The sequence below is a fragment of the Silene latifolia genome, chromosome X (genome assembly GCF_048544455.1).
Source record: "Silene latifolia isolate original U9 population chromosome X, ASM4854445v1, whole genome shotgun sequence".
In the NCBI taxonomy this organism is placed as follows: Eukaryota; Viridiplantae; Streptophyta; class Magnoliopsida; order Caryophyllales; family Caryophyllaceae; genus Silene; species Silene latifolia.
Window position 1 is genome coordinate 97,093,746 of NC_133537.1, and position 18,443 is coordinate 97,112,188.

An 18,443-nucleotide genomic window follows, 5' to 3' on the forward strand; every position below is an offset into this window, starting at 1 on the left:
AGTCGATCAATGTGAACAAGGATAGAACAAACACAATATATACAATAATATATACATGACTACACTACAAAGGAAAAGAACTTGTTTTTGGTTTTTCAATTTTCAAATTTTTTATGGTTTTTTCGAAATTTTTCAATTTTTTTGGATTTTTGAATAAAAGTTAAGTTAGAATTCCCCATCCCCACACTAATATGGGCATTGTCCTCAATGGCCAAAATGATGGGAAATTATGCAAACATGATGCATGATTTCTACATTAAATGCAAGCTACACTAATCTACACTACATGATGCATGGTTTTTGTTTATGAAGGAGAGGATAATTTAGATTACCTCCCGTTGTGTATGTATGTACTTCCCCAAACTGAGTTAGACATTATTGCTAATGTCCTAAGGTTGGGTGTAGTTCATGCACACACGATGCAATGCATGAAACTAATTTTGTCATTTTGGATTTTTAAAAAGGTGGGAGCAATAAAATGAGAACACCTCAATGGGGCCGAGGTGTTAGTCCTCTATGGTGCTAGGACTACTCCAACAATGATCAAGATTAATAAAATACAACATAGAGAGAAATAGACAAACCTCAAGAGGGTAGGAGCCTCCATAGCGTGCTAATCTTCCATCATATCATCACTATCATCATCTTCCTCACTAGAAGTGGAATCATCACCACTTCCCTCTTCACTTTGTTGTTCACCTTGCTCATCATCCTCTTCTCCTTCTTCACTAGCTTCTTTATCAATGTTATCATCAACAAACGCATCAACCGCATCACCAACAACCTCATCATCACCCGGAATACCCCTAGATGCACTCGGAAAGAAGACTTCCCTATCCGCCCAACTAGGCAAAGGACAAGAAGGGTCGAGTAGTCCTTGCCTAGCTAAGTGAAGGTGGGGTGGATATTGGGCTAAGTAAGCATCTTCCCGGTCCTTGAAGGCTTGCTTGTGCATCTCTTGCATAAGAAGAGTCATGTAATCTTTGCTTGCTTCAACACCTTCGGGCTTGAACTCTTGGTACTTGAAAGGATAGGGTGGTGTGACAATGGAAGAGGAGGGCATTTCAATTTCACCCTTTGGTTGTCGGATAATGTATTCGGCCTCTTTTGAAAGGGGAAGGAGATAGATGGTCCGGTGGACACTTAAACGACAAATCTTCGAAGGCAAAGTAAAAGATCTAGCCTCACTAGTGAGACACCCATACTTGGTGTCAAGAGGGTTATGAGAGACCCACTTGTACTTGTTTATCATAGTATCAATATCAATGAGATGACCACCCTTCTTTGCCTTCTACTTGTTATCCTTGTTGAAGTTAGGATCAAAGTATTTAGCCAAAAGAGTGACTAGACCTCCATTCACAATGACGGTAGTGCCTTGCTTCCCACAATCAACGTTTAGCCATCTATCCACCAAAAGTCTTAGAGAGTTGAAAAGCTTGGTGAATTCCCTTCCAATGTTCAAGGCCGACTCAAGAAGAACAAAATCGAGTTTGGTGAAATGGTTGGTGTCTTTTCATGCGATGATGGTGTTCCCTACGACCTTATGCCACACTCTAATGCCCGGATGGTGGACTAATAGAGCGCGACTAGCATGAAAGCTCTTGAATTTCCTTCCGGAAATTGCCTCCCAAAGAGGGTCGGGGTCATATTTGCCAACATTCTTGAAATAACTCGGTGAATCACTAAGACCCAAAGCTTTACCCATTTCCTCAAAGGATATGCGCCTACTAACATTAGCTAGGCGAAACTCGATGGTTTCCATAGTCTCAACCTTGTTAACTTTCAAAGAACTCAAAAATTCTAAGGTAAGGGAGGGGTATGTCAATTCTTTTGTTGTAAACAATTTCTCCAACCCCATGGCTTTAAAGAAGGCTCTAGTTTGCTCAAGGACACCCAACTTATCTAAGGCATCTTCACAAATAAACTTGGTGGATAGAAATGATTTACTAGCAAACTTGGCAAAAGTGTCCCTATGGGATTTGGAAATGAAAATTACCTCCGGATAATTCGAAAGTTGAGCAATTTCCGTAGTGGTAGATGTTGTTGCTTCCATGGGAGGTTGTTGTTGTTGCACTTCCAAGTTTGGGCTAGCTACCACCATAGCCAATGCTTTCTTTGCTTGAAGACTCTTTTGTCTTGATGAGAGTGCCTTTGCCTTTGGTGCCTTTGCCTTTGTTGCTTTTGTTGCTCCCTTTGTCTTTGCCATTGATGAATAAACCAAGAAAAGAGTGAAAATCTTCAATTTTTAGTGCACCCAAATCGATTAAAAGATGAAAGGCTATGCCTTTATGAATTCCAAAATCGACTCAAAGGTTGAAGATTTTGTGCTTGGTTTTGATTTTTGTTGAAAGAGGAGTGATTAATTTGTTGTTAAAAGGATGTTTTGATTTGATTTTGGTGAATGTTGTTGAGGAATCTTGTTTTTGTGATGGAGAGGATGAGGGTTTTGGAGTTATGAGGTTTATGGGTAGTGTTTTGAATGAAGGAATGAGGAAATGAATGTGGGATGGGGTTTATAATAAACCCGAAAAATTTGAAATGCAGGGGAAAGACGGGCGGGTTTCCTTCGAGACGCCCAGATTCTGTCTGGATGGGCTTCAGCAAATTCTCGCCTAAAGACGGGCGGATTGCAGCAAAGACGGGCGGATTTGAAAATGCGGGACGGGCGTCTTTCAGAGGAGACGGGAGGATTCCTTTCCAGGGATTTTTCTTGTTTTCCTTAGCCAAAAAGACGAGCGTTTTCTCTTCAGGACGGGCGTCTTTATGAAGACGGGCGGCTTCTATTGCAAGATGCCCGGATTCGTTAACAGTCACAAAATTTCAAAAATTCAGCTCAGAAGGACGGGCGTCTTCTGCCCAATATGCCCGGATTGTCTGAAGACGGGCGGATTCTCTTGAAACCGCTCGGGTTCTACCCCTTTTACCCGGATTCAGTTCCATCCGTGTACCTTGCATATCCCTTGTCATTTTTCATTCTTCAAAATCTTGTGTTCTTCATTGTGGGGGCACTACTAAGGCATGAATGGCCTAGCCAATTGCTATCCCCACAGTAAGCTAAAGCACTACACATTAATTGAAATTATTAGTCCCTCCTTCACTTCTCTTAAACATGATAATTATCTTGATCAAAGTATAAAAAATTCAAAAATGACAAAAATGCAAATTAAGAATTAAAATGCGAGTTAGGGAGTTAGAGATATTTACAAATGGTGGTTTAGGGAGGACTCCACCAAACTCTCATTCTTGATGAGATGTCAAGGGGGCATGTCCAAGGTGTTGTTGATGTTGCTCAACACCTTGAAAAAGTAATAAAAAGCTTGTTCATTACCAATGTAGGGATTGAAAATCCCTTCAAACTCATCGTCCCAAAGACCACAAATTTCATCCACTTGATCACTAAAGATCTCTTGAGTTGATAGAGACAACTCTCCCAATTTCTTGTTTTGGCCAATGAGGCCATCTTCTTCATTGCTTGACTTTGGTGAGCTTTGCAAGCTCTCTTTGTTACAATTCACTTGCTCTTTGAATGGAGCATCTTCAATTTTCTTCTTCCATTGGAGTTCCGACTTCTTCCTATCATCCTTCCGGCTATAATGATCGATCATAAAACATGGTTCATGTAAACGGGGAGCTCTCATAATTTTGTCAAGATTAAAAGTTATACTCTCATCTCCCACTTCTAGAGTGAGCTCTCCATGTTTCACATCAATCACCGCACCCGCGGTGTGTAAGAAAGGTCTTGCTAGAATGATTGGAATGTTGGAATCTTCTTCCATATCAACAATGACAAAGTCCACCGGGATGAAAAATTTCCCAATTCGTACGGGAACATCTTCCCATATCCCTAATGGTGTCTTCGTCGATCTATCGGCCATTTGGAGTGTGATATTGGTGCATTTAAGCTCTCCCATCCCCAACCTTTTACTCACCGAGTACGGCATAACACTCACACTAGCCCCTAGATCACATAAGGCTTTGTTGATCGTGGTGTCGCCAATGGTACACGGTATTTAGAAGCTTCCCGGATCCTTGAGTTTTGGAGGTGAACTCCCTTGAAGTATTGCACTACTCACCTTAGTGAAGGTGATAGTCTCAAGCTTCCGGATCGACTTCTTCTTTGTGAGGATGTCTTTCATGTATTTCGCATAGGCCGGCATGTGATTGATTAATTCCGTGAAAGGAATTGAGACTTCCAAATTCTTCACAATTTCCATAAAATTTCCAAGTTGGTCATCAAATTTGGGCTTGGCTTGACGACTTGGAAAAGGAAGTCTAATCACAATGGGCTCCTTCTCCTTGACCTTGTCTTCATTTTTCTTTGAAGTTTCTTCTTTTGACGATTCTCCATCTTTGGAGTTTTGCACAATTTCTTCCTTATCACTAGCTTCCACAACTTCATCCTCAACTTGCTTCTTCGGTGCTTCATACCTTGTACCACTTCTCAAGTGAATGGCACTAACCGTTTCATGTCTTGGGGGATTACTTTAAGGTGGTAATTGCCCCTTTTGTCTTTGTGAGCTTGAAGATGCTAGTTGAGTTAATTGGGTTTCCAACATTTTGGTGTGAGCTAGGATGTTGTTGATGGTGGTTTCCTTTGCTTGACTATCTTTTTGCATTTGAGTGAAAAATTCTTGTTGATTCTTTTGCATTTGGAGGACCGCTTTTTGAACATGAAAACCTTGGTCATTTTGTTGATTGTATGGATTTTGATTTTGGTAACCTTGGTTTTGGTTGTAAAAGGGTCTTTGATTTTGGTTTCTCATGGGAGGTGGGCTTTTGTATGAGAGATTTGGATGGAATTTGGTGTTTTCATTGTAATAGTTGGAATAAGGGGTACCACTCTTGTATCTTGGAAAGCATTCACTTGTTCATTTGTTCCCCTACATTCACTTGAGTCATGTCCCAAAGTTCCACAATTGTCACATATCCCACTTGGGATTGATGAGGATGCCGTCATGGCATTAACATGATGCTTTGGTGATTTCGAGGCTTCTTCAAGTCTAGCCATAGCTTTTTCAAACTTCAAATTGATTGTATCAATGTGAGCACCCAGTTGAGTAACTGAGTCCACTTCATGCTTTCCTCCTCTAGTAGCCTTGCGAGGTCTACTATATTGTGAGTTATGGACCGCCATTTCCTCAATTTTGTTCCAAGTTTGATTGTCATCAACTTCGGTGAACATTCCATTTGATCCCATGTTGAGAATGTTCCTTGAATCTTCATATAGACCGTTCCAAAATTGTTGTACCAAGAACCACTCGCTAAGTCCATGGTGAGGACATGAGCAACAAATTCCTTTGAACCGCTCCCAAGCTTCATACAAAGATTCTTCATCCCTTTGCTTAAAACCCGTAATTTGAGCTCTTAGCATGTTAGTCTTTTCCGGTGGGTAGAATTTTTTGTAGAAAGCTAGAGCCAACTTTTTCCAAGAATCAATTCCGAGAGTGGCAAATTCTCTTGTTACGGTAATTTCATTTCTTGTTTATTTCGTTGATTCATTCTTCATTATCTATATTTCGTACTTTACATTTTAGTTATTAGCAATCTCATATTACTTTGTTACATTTCATTATCAAGTTATTATCATCATAATTCATAGCATTTCATATTTACACTCTATCATAGTAGTTCCACTAATTTATATGTTGTCATTATTTAGCATATTTATAATTCTGATATTTCCATTTAGTTATAATTCTATTATCATCATGTTTATTAATTCATATGACATTAGTTTAATTTCTAATATGAGTGCGTGTGGACATCGGCCACCCGCGCCGCGCGCACCCGCGTGTTGGTTTTGAGGCGGCGACACTTCTCCCACGGGACCTTGGTTTGCTAAAGTACGTCATGGGCTGTTAGCGATTGGTGAGGCATTGAAACCGGTGAAAGGTTGAATAAGCCTGCATTTGTGGAGTCGCCACTAATTTATTGTGGAAAAATTGGAAACCGTTCGAATACCTCGTGCCATGTCAAGACACAAAATAGTGACATGAACACTAAGAACTCATTACCCTTAGCATTCTATGTCTAGAATGACTCTCGAAGATGCCAATGGACACGGATGTCCAGAGATAACTGGAGTAAGGGGTGAGGATACGTATTAGGAAGCTCTTTAATTCGAACACCTAATCCCGCCCGCCTCGATAGCGGCCTCTACTAATGATTAGGGAAATTATTCATATTTGATCTGTTGTGGATGTAATGCATGCAATGCAACAAACATGGATTAATTCTAGCATGTGAAATTAGACTATATCGGTTAACATGTATTTTAGCAAACAATTAGGGTCGAAGTAAATGTAAGATTAATTACATGTGAATGCCATAAAATAAAATCATACATAATAATAATTGCGATAAATGAATTACAATAAATAATTAAAATTAAAAGAGGTTACAAGGCTTTATTTGATCTACGTCAAAAGCATGCTCGAGAACGGAATTTCAAAGAAGAAAATAAAAGAAAAATTAAACTAGAATTTAAAATATGAAAATACGTCAGATTAGAGGTGATAATACGAGTAATTCAATACTTGCGGGTTTTCGCCGTTTTAATTCAAATTGATTCTTCGGGTTTCGTCTTGTTCATGTCGAGGTTCTGGAGTCATAACTTGATACATAAGTTTTCTTTCGAGTTTTTGTGTGTCTAAATCCGTTCTTAACCTAAAGTTTGTTCTTGTGTATTTCCGACACGAGACAATCATAATCATGTAAACGTTCTGTAATTTCTCGTTTCTTATTTCGTTTATGACTTACCCAGATGCATGTAATCAATTAAAGCACTTCAATACGAGTCTAAAATCAATAATCCATCTTAAATCTACCAACGAATGATAACATTATTGCGGTTCTGACTTCAACTCTAGAACAGGCGCAAGGATTGCTGCGCCTCTTCCAGAGTAACATATTAATGCCGAAACATATTTTTATCCATACAGAAATTATATTAGTCAAATTAGAATGTAAAATGTTAGTTTTATTAAGTTAAAATATTAAAATATAAATTTTATTATTGAAAACATAATATAAATATATAGTTACATTAATAAAGTAACATATTAATATAATAAATGAATATAAAAAACAAGTTTTAAAATATTAAAATATTAAACCAACAGTTAAATTGATATTAAAATATAAGTTTTTATTTGTTATAAAATAAAAAACAACAGTTAAATTGATATTAAAATATAAGTTTTTATTTGTTATCAAATAAAAAACAACAGTTAAGAAATGAATGGTTTTACTGTTACTTAATTTATTTTGTTTATTAAGTGAAAATATTAAAATAGAAATTATGTTTTTGAAAATATAATACAAATGTTCTACATAGCTCGTCGCATTAATGGATTGGTTAAAATATAATTTTAGGGTTTTAAGGGTTTTTTAGGGGTTTAGGGTTTGTAGGGTTTATTTGGGGTTTAGGGTTTATTTGGGGTTTATGGTTTCTAGGTTTTTTAGGAGTTTTGGGTTTATAGGGTTTATTTGTGGTTTTAGGGTTTTTAGCCATATGTACGATCATATGTGTAATACGTATGGTTAAGACGTAAATTTAAGACCTAAGGTTAAGATATTATTCTAGTTATGGTTTAAGATCTTCTCAATCGTATGTTGTTATAATTAGTTAATTGTCCCGATCAACAGTGTAGTACTAATTTTAGCAATGTTTGATCAATATGAGTTTATATATGATCGGAACGCAAGACTTGATTAAGATACCTATGTCTTATGGTTTAAGATGTTATCGATCGTGCATTGCTATTGAGTAATCATAGCAATATACGATCAATACGAGTTTAAATATCTATGTCTTATGGTTTAAGATGTTATCGATCGAACGTTGCTATTGACTAATCATAGCAATATACAATCAATACGAGTTTAGATACCTATGTCTTATGGTTTAAGATGTTATCGATCGAACTTTGCTATTGACTAATCATAGCAGTATACAATCAATACGAGTTTAGATAGCTATGTCTTCTGGTTTAAGATGTTATAGATCGTACATTGCTATTGACTAATCATATCAATGTACGATGCAATACGGGTTTAGATACCTATGTTTAAGATGTTATAGATCGTACGTTGCTATTGACTAATCATAGCAATGTACGATGAATACGGGTGTAGATACCTATGTCTTGGGGCGTAAGACATAAATTTAAGACCTAAGTTAAGTTGTTATCAATCGTATGTTGCTATAATTAGTTAATTATTCCGATCAACATTGTAGGACTAATTTTAATAAGTTTCCAAGACTTAAGATGAGATCGTACGTTGCTATCGACTAATCGTTGCAGCGTATGATCAATAGGATTGTACGAATTGTTCGGCGGGAAAAGGACAATTTAGGGTTGAAACAACATAAAAAGTGATGGTACTTTATAGTTAATCGTGGTCGTTCAGTTGTCAATAAAATATTAGATGATATTCCACATTAAATCGTGGCCATTCATCCTATAAGTGACCAATCACAAATAAAGCCACGGTTTAGTAAATATTACAACCTTTATAAGCATTTTTTTGTTGTTATCATATCAACTAGGAGTAAAACATAATCACAGTCTCTCTCTAGCTTCTCTCAATAATACTTGTTTTCTTCTCTTCTCTATTTGTTCAACTTCTCTCTCTCTCTCTCTCTCTCTCTCTCTGTCTCTCTCTCTCTCTCTCTCTCTCTCTCTTCTCTTAATAATACCTTTAATATTCTTAATTTTAATTTAATCCTTATTTTTGAATACGTCAAGATGGAAAACGCGGCCGTTGATGTTGTTAAGAGATCAATTAGAGGTAAACAAACTTTGGTGGATGAGCTCCGTGTGACAGAGTTGGAGCATGTTTCGAGGATGAAATCCCTTATGGAACGCCGCAACCGTTGGCATGAAAGAAGTGTGAAAGATTTCGACAAATCACTCGAGGCCCTCATACAATCCTTCTTAAGTGACTATCAGAGGACATACGATTTCAGGAAGGACTTGGAGGGGGAGATCGGGGCCTTAGAGGCCATTTTGCCTTCTTTATCTTAGAAATTAGTTTTATTTTTTTCCTTAATATTGTAACCTTTAATTTAGTTTTAGTTTTTATTAATTTAGTTTTCCTTAATATTGTAATCTTTAATTTTCCTTAATATTGTAATCTTAGAAAATTCTGTCTTTTAGTATTCTGAGCCGTATTATTTAATTTAATAGTTTAATTGAATTTATTCATGAACCACTTTATTTAATTTAATTTAATTTAATTTATTTATGTTATGGTTCACCAAAGGTCACCATCCTTGTTATAAATACGGGTGAGTTAAAAGAAGTATCCATTTCTACCTAACCTTTTCTTACTCATTCACTTTATCTCTCTTTATCTTCTCTCTAAAAACTCAGAAATTTCAAATGGGAGGCCTTGACGATATTGCTATTCAATCTTTGTGTTTTTTAGAAGAACAAGTTTCCATGCTCCGTGAACAGGAGTTGAAAGTGATGAAGATGGTGGTCGGGGCGATTGAAATTCGCAACGATTGTTATGTAAAAGGCATAAAGGAAATGGAGAAGGAAGCGGATGGTTTCATCAAATCCGTGTTGGGTACTTATGAAAAATGTTGCAAACTTAGGGAAGAATTTGAAGATGATATTATGATTTTAAAATCCTTAGTTAATAAGGATTAGGCTTAATATTATACTTTTTTTTAAGTTTATCTTAATAATAATCTATTTTCGTTGTTACATTTTGTCGTTTAATTCTCTACTTTTTTTTTAGTATAAATTTGTTTGTTAATTTTGCAACTGAAGAGACATGCATGTGGATTATTTTGGTAATGAAAAAGGATCTTCATAGAATTATAAAATATAATACAAACCATACTTATAATAATCCTTACAAAATACGAAATATTAACTAAAATTAGTTAAAATCCAAGAGATTCAAGTTGAACAATCTCCCTTTCAATTTTCCTAATTTCAATTTGCGCTGGTTCACGATTTGCCCTTACATAGCTTATCATATTATCCATATTTGCTTGCACGTCCTGCATCCCTCTTGTTATCGCAAAGTCTCGTACATGAGACGCTCTGGTGATTAGGGTTTCCAACTGAGTGTCAATCTCTCGCAGCCGAGTGTGAACGTTTCTGCGATCCATTGTGTATTGAACTAAGAAAGCAATAAACTGTCTATCCATCTGAAACAAGTTAATTAAATTAAGAAGCAACAACCGCACAATCAGTTAAATAGATAGTTAAAAAAATCGATTTGGGTTTGGGATTTATTCAATAAAATCAATTGTGACAAAAACAAAAAACTCAAACAATAATTGAAGATAAAAGAACAAATACCATGATTGATAATGGAGGAGTATGGAAAATAAGATTAGGGTTTGTCTTTTGAAGGATAATTTTGAGATGAATGTGTTTTGCCTTTTATAATGGGAAAAGGTAGCAGTTAGGTTTTTTTTATTATTATTATTAAAAGTTGTGACTTGATGTGATTTGGAAGTCAAATCATTTTTCAGAATTGTGAGTTTATGCATGCCGCCGGATTTTCTTACACACGCAACAACAATAGTCATTTCAAGTTATGTTTAGACAAATCAAATTTGAATTGTTCATTTTTTATTACTCTTTATGGTTTGTATTATGTCAAATCAATTTAAATTGTTCATTTCATTATTCTTTTTGTGTTGTGTTTTCTCAAATCAATTTTAACGGTTCAAATAAACAAGTAAAAGAGATGAATTGAATAAAGTACATAAATGAAAAATACTAGAAGTCCACATTTTATATAATTTAAATATTATACAAATTAAAAACTAACAAACCGAGATGAATACCCAAATAGGAAAAATTGTGGATTTGGGTACAACATCCATACATACATACATACATACTAAATTAATTTGAAAAAAATTTAACAGTAACATTTTCAAGGTAGTCATTCTCTTCCATGAGAATGATCCTATTCTCCTTTATTTTTTGGAGGTCTTGTATAGCAGATTCATAATCTGCATGCAACTTCATCTGCTCCATCTCCGACAAGACGTCATGACTAATACCCATCTCCCGAATCGTATCAAGGTAGTCGTTGATCTTCGTCTCTAAATCGTCTAAGCGGCGGATATAGTATTTGTTCCTCTCCATGTGTATCAATGTTAAGCGAATGTTCTTATCCATTATATGAAAGAAGTTTGGAGTTTAAAGATTTAGGGTTGTTTAGAGCTTAGGGTTTTAAGAAAAGGAGAAGGAAAACAGAAATGAATGGGAAATTGTTAGTTGAGAAACTAGGGTTTGCATTTAGTGAATGTGTATTTATAGATGAGATAATGAAACAACATGTGTCCTTTCAACTGCCACGGATTTTATTTTAATTAATAAATTGAAATTAATAAATTTTGTTGAAGGAGTTGGAAGTTGTTTTTAAATAAATATGTTTAGGAAATAACATTTTGTCCTTCAATATTCCAATACAATGAGTACTTCTTTAATTAATTTATTGTGTCCTTTAAAATTCTTTAATCGATTTTTTTATTTATGTAAACAGAAATTATCGATTTTTTTTTTACTTATATGATAACGTAACTTTTTTAATCTCTTATATGATAACGTTACTTTTTTAATTTTATCCTGTTACATCTTAACCAAATAATTACCAAATTTATAGAAAAGTTTTAAAATTCTGAAATTGTTTACGTAAGATATATTTAATCTAAATTGTTCAAGTAAGATAAATTTAATTAAAATTAAATAAAACAAATGCTAGTAATCATAACAATTCTTGAATATTATTTGATCCAATTAAACATTTTACACAAGAAAGCACCATAGGTGACTTGGAATTACGCCAATTTTAATGATATAATCCCTCTCCATCTCCCAATAGTTCCTCCATTCACCTTCTACTTTGCGATCATCAATCTCATAATAATCTAGAATAACTTGAATGTCAAGTACGACAGTTGCTGATTCTGAAGTAAGTTGGATACGCCCAGTAGACAATTTAGATGTCATTTTCCTTGTAAGAGGCCTTCTTGGCATAGGAACGACTGGGTAAGTGTCACAACCAGGTAAAAAACCCAACCTAGCGCCTGCAAGATCAATAAATTTCTAATGATTGATCATCACCCTTTCCATGAACTCCTCCCCAATTAAGAACGTCGGATCTCTACTGAGCAACTTGTCATAGCTTTCTAGGGTTGTTACAAATGAGGGATCGCAATATGGTGACGGCAAGACACCCATAATCTTAATATTTGAAAGATTTTGTAGTTGGAAAAAAAAAGTACAATATGACTAAATCATAGGGTTTTAGAGGGAGTGTGGATAATGGTAGGATTAGGTTGGCGGGAGAATTAGGCGGGAATTTTTCAACAAATTAATTAAAAGAAAATTAGGGAGAAAACCTTCCAACTTCCACCGTAAATATTAGGTTTTATTTTTAAAAGTAAAAATAATTAAAAATAAAATATGACTAAAAAATTTAAAATAATTAAAAGAAAATTATGGAGAAAACCTTCCAACTTCCACCGTAAATAGTATGTTTTATTTTTAAAATTAAAAATAATTAAAAATAAAGTATGAGTAAAAAATAAAAATAATTAAAAGTAAATTGAGATTAACATTTAAACTTCCAGAATCAAAGTAGTTCAACACAGCAAACTCTAAGTTATCATCAACTCCATCACCTTCATGTTCTCAAAACAACCTTCATCATTTTAAAATGTCGAATAGTTTTGATTTAAATGCTTTGTATATCGAGGAGGAGGGAGAAAACGAAGTCATTGACGAGAATGACACAACCACTGAATTGTTACGGCATGCAGCACATGTTCTGGAAGGTAATGAAGACAATCAACCAGCTATTGAGCCTACGATTGGTGCGGAATTTGAATCAGGTGAACAGTTTGCCGCTTTCTGTTATACTTATACTTATAAGACGGGGTTTGAACTTTATGTTCGTAGTAGCCAACTTTTGGCTCCCTTCAAGGAGCAGGGGGTACGTCGAAACAGAGTTGGGGATAAAGAACCACGATTCCACATGATGAACAAGATTAGGCTTATGTGTTCAGAGGGCAATACGACGAAGAAAAGCTCGTGTATAACACCATGTAAAATGTATGTATTTGGGAAGTTAAATCACGACACTGGGAAATTTGTAACCTGTACTTGTAAATTGGTACATAATCACGATTTGAATCCTGAAGTTAGCCGGCATGTAGTCAATTATAGGCACATAAGCGAATATTTCAAGACCAGGTTAATGTTGAACGACAGAGCTGGCATATCAATTACCCGGAACTTCAACACATTAGTTAGGTAGGTTGGAGGGATTCATAAGCTACATTTCAATGGGTAGGACGCGAGAAACTTCATCAACAACGAACATCGCAAAAGTAGGTTTCATGGTGACGCTAAAGAGGTCTTAAATTATTTCGAGGGCTTAAAAGCGCAGAATCCAGATTTTTACTACGCTGTTGAAAGGGACGCGGATAATAAGCTGTTGAACATTTTTTGGCCTGATGCACGATGTCGTGCCATGTACAAGGCTTTTGGTGACCCATCGTCGTTCGATAGTACATTCCTAAGCAACAGGTACCAGATGCCTTTCTGTCCATTCGTTGGAGTTAATCATCATAGAAGTACAATATTATATGAAGCGGCTTTAATTTCATACGAAGACACCGAGTCATTTGAGTGGGTGTTTGAGAAGTGGATGGAATGTATGGGGAGAGCTCCGACCGTCTTAATAACTTATCAATGTAAAGCAATGGAGGGGGCAATCAAGAAAGTGTTCCCGGAGACTAAACATAGATTATGCCTTTGGCATATACTTCAAAACGCGGATAAGAATCTAAAAGACCACCCACAATTTCCTCAGATTGACAGAGATTTGCGTACGCTTGTACACGAGAGTATCACGGAGGAGGAACTGCAAGATATGTGGGACGATTTCATGGAAAAATACAACTTACGACGCAACAAATGGTTGAGGGGTGCATGGGATATGAGACAGCGGTGGATGCCTGTTTTTTGGAACGACACTTTCTGTGCGGATATGTCTTCTACTCAGAGGAGTGAACAAACAAACAGATTTATTAAAACGTACATGAGCATAGAAACCGGCCTGATGCAATTCATGAAGCAGTACGAGGATGCCATAGAGAAAAAGGTGGAGGACGAGAAAGTCAATAACGCCAAAGACATTAAGAGCCCACTTAAATGGGATCCCATGATATTATTCGAGGATATCTTTAGTAAGGTCTACACAAACAGTAAATTTGGAGAGGTGAAAACTGAGGTATATGGTTGTATAAGCACCAACGTCGAAACTCTTCCAAATAGTTTGGGTTTCATCAAGAAGTTTAGGGCCACATCAAAAGTGACATAAGCATTTTGGAAGAAAGATCGAAGAAGTTTTGAAGTGAGTATTGACACAATCATTGGTGAGTATAAATGTGGTTGTAAGATGTTTGAATTTAGAGGGATCTTATGTCGCCATATCATGAAGTGTCTTGATATGTTGGAAGTAAAAGCTATCCCAGACAAATACATATTGGATCGCTGGCGCAAGGATTTGGTTAGAGGATACGAAAATATTCGAGTTGGGTACTACAACCCGGATGAGTCAGAACGTGTTAAAAGGTCTCTTGAGATAACGGTAAAAAATGATTACATTAAAAGGTTGGCTATGAAAAGTGAAGGGTCTTCTGCCATTTATAACAGCAGAACCGATGAACTAATCAAAGAGTTGGAGGCTCATGCTGGGATACAGTCTATAGATTCATTTGCGGCAGGTGGAGTTTCCTCAAAAATGTGGGGTCGTAGGAGATTACGACCTAGGGAGACTATCATAAACACACCTCAACAAGAAGGTGACATTAGAGACCCCCCCGACAAGCGAGGGAATGGCAGAAAACGTATTGTAAAATAGACAAAGAGAAGGAGAAAGACAAATGATGAGGATCCGATGACCACTACGCTCCCCCCAAATACGAACCCAACCCGACATGTTGCAAACGATGATGCTTCATCCTTTATGAGTGGCTTTAGTGGCACACAAAATACTCCACGTTTTACACCGTCACAAAATACTCTGACGTTCCCCAATAACAACAGACTCCGCAATTTAGGTCACAATATTCAAATTCTCAATATTCTCAATATACTAATTATAGTCATAGTTTGTAAATAGGAAGTATGATTTTTTTTTTGTACATTATTTGACTTCTTTAAACAAATAATGTATGATTAATCAAAATCAATGACTATTTTCCTTAATTCATTTTCACAGTATTAGTTTATGTCTTCAAGTATTAGAATAGCATTCGGTTAACTTGTGCAAAATTATGCCAAAAACAAAAAGAAAAACCCACAAGAGGATTCGAACACGAGACACATAGTAAGGAAAGCACGAACTAAACCACTGCACCCACTACCTTATACTTGTCATATGTCAGTCCTATATATATATATATATATATATATATATATATATATATATATATATATATATATATATATATATATATATATATATATATATATATATATATATATATATATATATATAAGGTCCTTTTAACTTCCAGTCATGGATATTAGCAAATACTTCTTATAACTTAAAAAAATAAAATATTTATTAATTTAATTAAAATTTTAAAATAATGTGTATAAAAAAAGACATAACTTACTCATACCCACATAAGCAAAAAAAAAGTACAATGAAAATTAATCATAAAATAAATTTAATTTAAAATTTAAAATTTTAATAAAAAAATTTAATTTGAACAAATTAAATATTAAAAAAAGTGTGTATAAAACAAAACATTTAGCAAAAAAAAAATTATAACGAAATTTAGATATAATTTAAAATAATAAATTTTAAACAAAATTTAAATATAAGACAAAAGAAAAGGTAAAAACCGAGAACATTAATCGGAAAAACCGAGAACATTAATTGGGGGGGGGGGGTAATTAATGAAGGAATCAAGGGCTAAATTAGATTAAATCAGATACTTTGAGTTAGACAAGTGGCGCGTTATTATTGGTGGTGTATGAGGGCCTCATACACCTAGTGTAATTCTATCACCTTTCTAATTTGCCCACAAACTTTACACCATAAAATTCACGCACAATTCTCATTGTGGGATAGTCTGGTCATATATTCAATTATTCCTCACTCCCAAGTATTCTATAATCTGTACTTCAGTAATATCATACATTTTCTTTTGCTACTGGGCATCAACTATTGCCAAATTGGAGAGTCTTGGAAATATGACACTTTGTGGTAATTAGTTCACATTAGTTTTAACATCTCAATTTTATTCTTTTTTTTTTTCATATGCCACGTGTCAGATCCACACTTTCTCAACCCATTTATATATATATATATATATATATATAATTAGGATCACATGAGTCCACACTATCTTTTTGAGTCCCGTGAGTCCACTTATGTATCACATGTTGTACACAAAAATATCACGTTTTTAATTTTCTTTTTTAAAAAAAACATTTTTTAATTTTTAATTTTTTTTTAAGTCTAAGCTGTGATATTGTTTAGTATAAGCTGTGATATTGTATCTAGTCCACGAGTCCAGTAAAAGAGTATCACAAGTTATACAAAACAATATCACACATTACAATAAACAATATCAGTGGTTGTACTAAACAATATCACGAGTTATACTAAACAATATCACACTTTACCCTTCTTACGAGTACATCATTAAAACCAAATTGAAGTAGGGACGACTATCGTTGATTGTGATGCAAAACTTAACCAAATTGAAGTAGGGACGACCATTCACGAATACATACCACTCAGGCTGATTGCTCTGCTTAAACAAGGGTTTGGAACCATGAGTCTAAGACTCACGGTCAAGTGTAGTTATTTATGCCAGTTCATGTGGGGAATTTGTGCCAATTACTGTGCGATTCTTGCTGATAATCCTTTGGTCCTGTTTATGTTTTACCGTAAAATTGTAAAAACTCGTATTAAGTTGTCCTACACCAGTAAATTCCAACGTCTGTTTACAATCTTAATCCTTGTAAAGTTCACTGTTAATCTTGGTGTTGATGACTCTTTTTACCGGAACGCCTATTCTGGGAAGGGTGTTGTCATCCGCAAGTATCCTTTCGATCCAAGCGTGGTTCGGGGTACATTTCATTGCGGGTTTAATTATATCCCTTTGTTATAGGGTACATGTCAGTATTTTACCCCTACAACAAAAGGGCAATTCCATATGACGCACTGTTCCGCAGTAAAACCATGTTGCTGTTCTTCAACATTGCTTGGTATGCATCTTCTTTATACTGCTTTGTTGTAATGTCGTTACTGAATTAAATTCTTACTCCTAACTTCTCACTATGGAAGCTAGTAATTCCTAATAGTTCGTGGCTAGGATTATAGGTCGGTTAATTTTTGATAGCTCTAAACGTAGGTATGAGGAGTTGATGGCCTACCCAATTATAACTGATGAAAATTGTCGTCACCAGTACTACAAATGATGTAAAATACGTGTGACTGATATTATTTTGTATAACGTCTGATACTTTTTTGGACTCACGAGACTCAAAAAGATAGGTGGACTCACCGGATCTTGCCTATATATATATATATATATATATAAAAGATCGTTTTATGTTTAAATGCTTCCTAATTAATTTTGTCCAAAACACTCCGTAAATATATGTGTACCGCTACACATATTATTTACGTACTAATATTAATCACATTAATCAATTAATACAATTTTAGTGAATTAGCAATTAATTAACTAAATCCCATCTCATAAAATCTATAAAATATAATTAAAATGCTACCCTAAAATAATAAATAAACGCCACCTAGACAAAGTCATGTAGGATTCAAAAAGCCACCTACATTAAAATTTAATGTGACGTGGCATATTTAAATGTGATGTTGCATATTTTTAATTTGACATGGCAAATTAATGTGACATGGATTATCAATTTATTATTACATGACATTAATTTAAATCATTTATCTATAAATTAATTTAATTTACTTATATCTATAATATTAAAGGATATTATCATTATTCTAAAATTAATTTTATATATTATAAATATATTGTCTTCAAAAATTTATATAACTCTTACAAATTTACATCAAATTTTATAATTTACAATTAATATTGACATTTTAATTGAAATTTTTGTAATAAAACATGTTAATAAATTTCATAATTTTTAATTAAAATTGAAATTTTAATTGAAATTTTTCTAATAAAACATGTAAAGGAATTAATTAAACCTCTTCATATTACTAAACACTCACCATTATTAACATTTTCCTATTTAATTCATTGTTTTTAATTTTTTTTAATAAAACCTATTAATAAATTAATTAAACCTCTTCATATTACTGAACACCCACCATTATTAACATTTTCCTATTTAAATTTTTTTAATTAAACATGGTAATAAATTGATTAAAAC

At 34.5% G+C, this 18,443-nt stretch overlaps 1 protein-coding gene and 1 non-coding gene across 2 annotated transcripts; both read left to right on the plus strand.

Annotated features, from left to right (window-relative positions):
- Positions 1–5,264: 5,264 nt before the first annotated feature.
- Positions 5,265–5,371, plus strand: LOC141623998 (small nucleolar RNA R71). The gene has a single exon (XR_012533810.1). It is a non-coding gene; the product is annotated as a small nucleolar RNA R71 (small nucleolar RNA).
- A 7,328-nt stretch (positions 5,372–12,699) lies between these two features.
- On the plus strand, positions 12,700–14,910 carry LOC141617916 (protein FAR1-RELATED SEQUENCE 5-like). The gene is made up of 3 exons (XM_074435047.1): positions 12,700–12,975; positions 13,432–14,277; positions 14,446–14,910. Exons 1-3 carry the CDS (start codon positions 12,700–12,702, stop codon positions 14,908–14,910), a joined length of 1,587 nt encoding a protein of 528 aa, XP_074291148.1.
- Positions 14,911–18,443: the final 3,533 nt, after the last annotated feature.

What these genes read in the sequence shown, in the direction of transcription:
- LOC141617916 (XM_074435047.1), top strand. Translation starts at nt 12,700, where the DNA reads ATGTCGAATAGTTTTGATTTAAATGCTTTGTATATCGAGGAGGAGGGA. An exon ending in CTCCCTTCAAGGAGCAGGGG is followed by an intron (nt 12,976 to 13,431) that starts GTACGTCGAAAC and finishes TTAAAAGCGCAG; the next exon opens with AATCCAGATTTTTACTACGC. An exon ending in TTGGAGAGGTGAAAACTGAG is followed by an intron (nt 14,278 to 14,445) that starts GTATATGGTTGT and finishes TGTGGTTGTAAG; the next exon opens with ATGTTTGAATTTAGAGGGAT.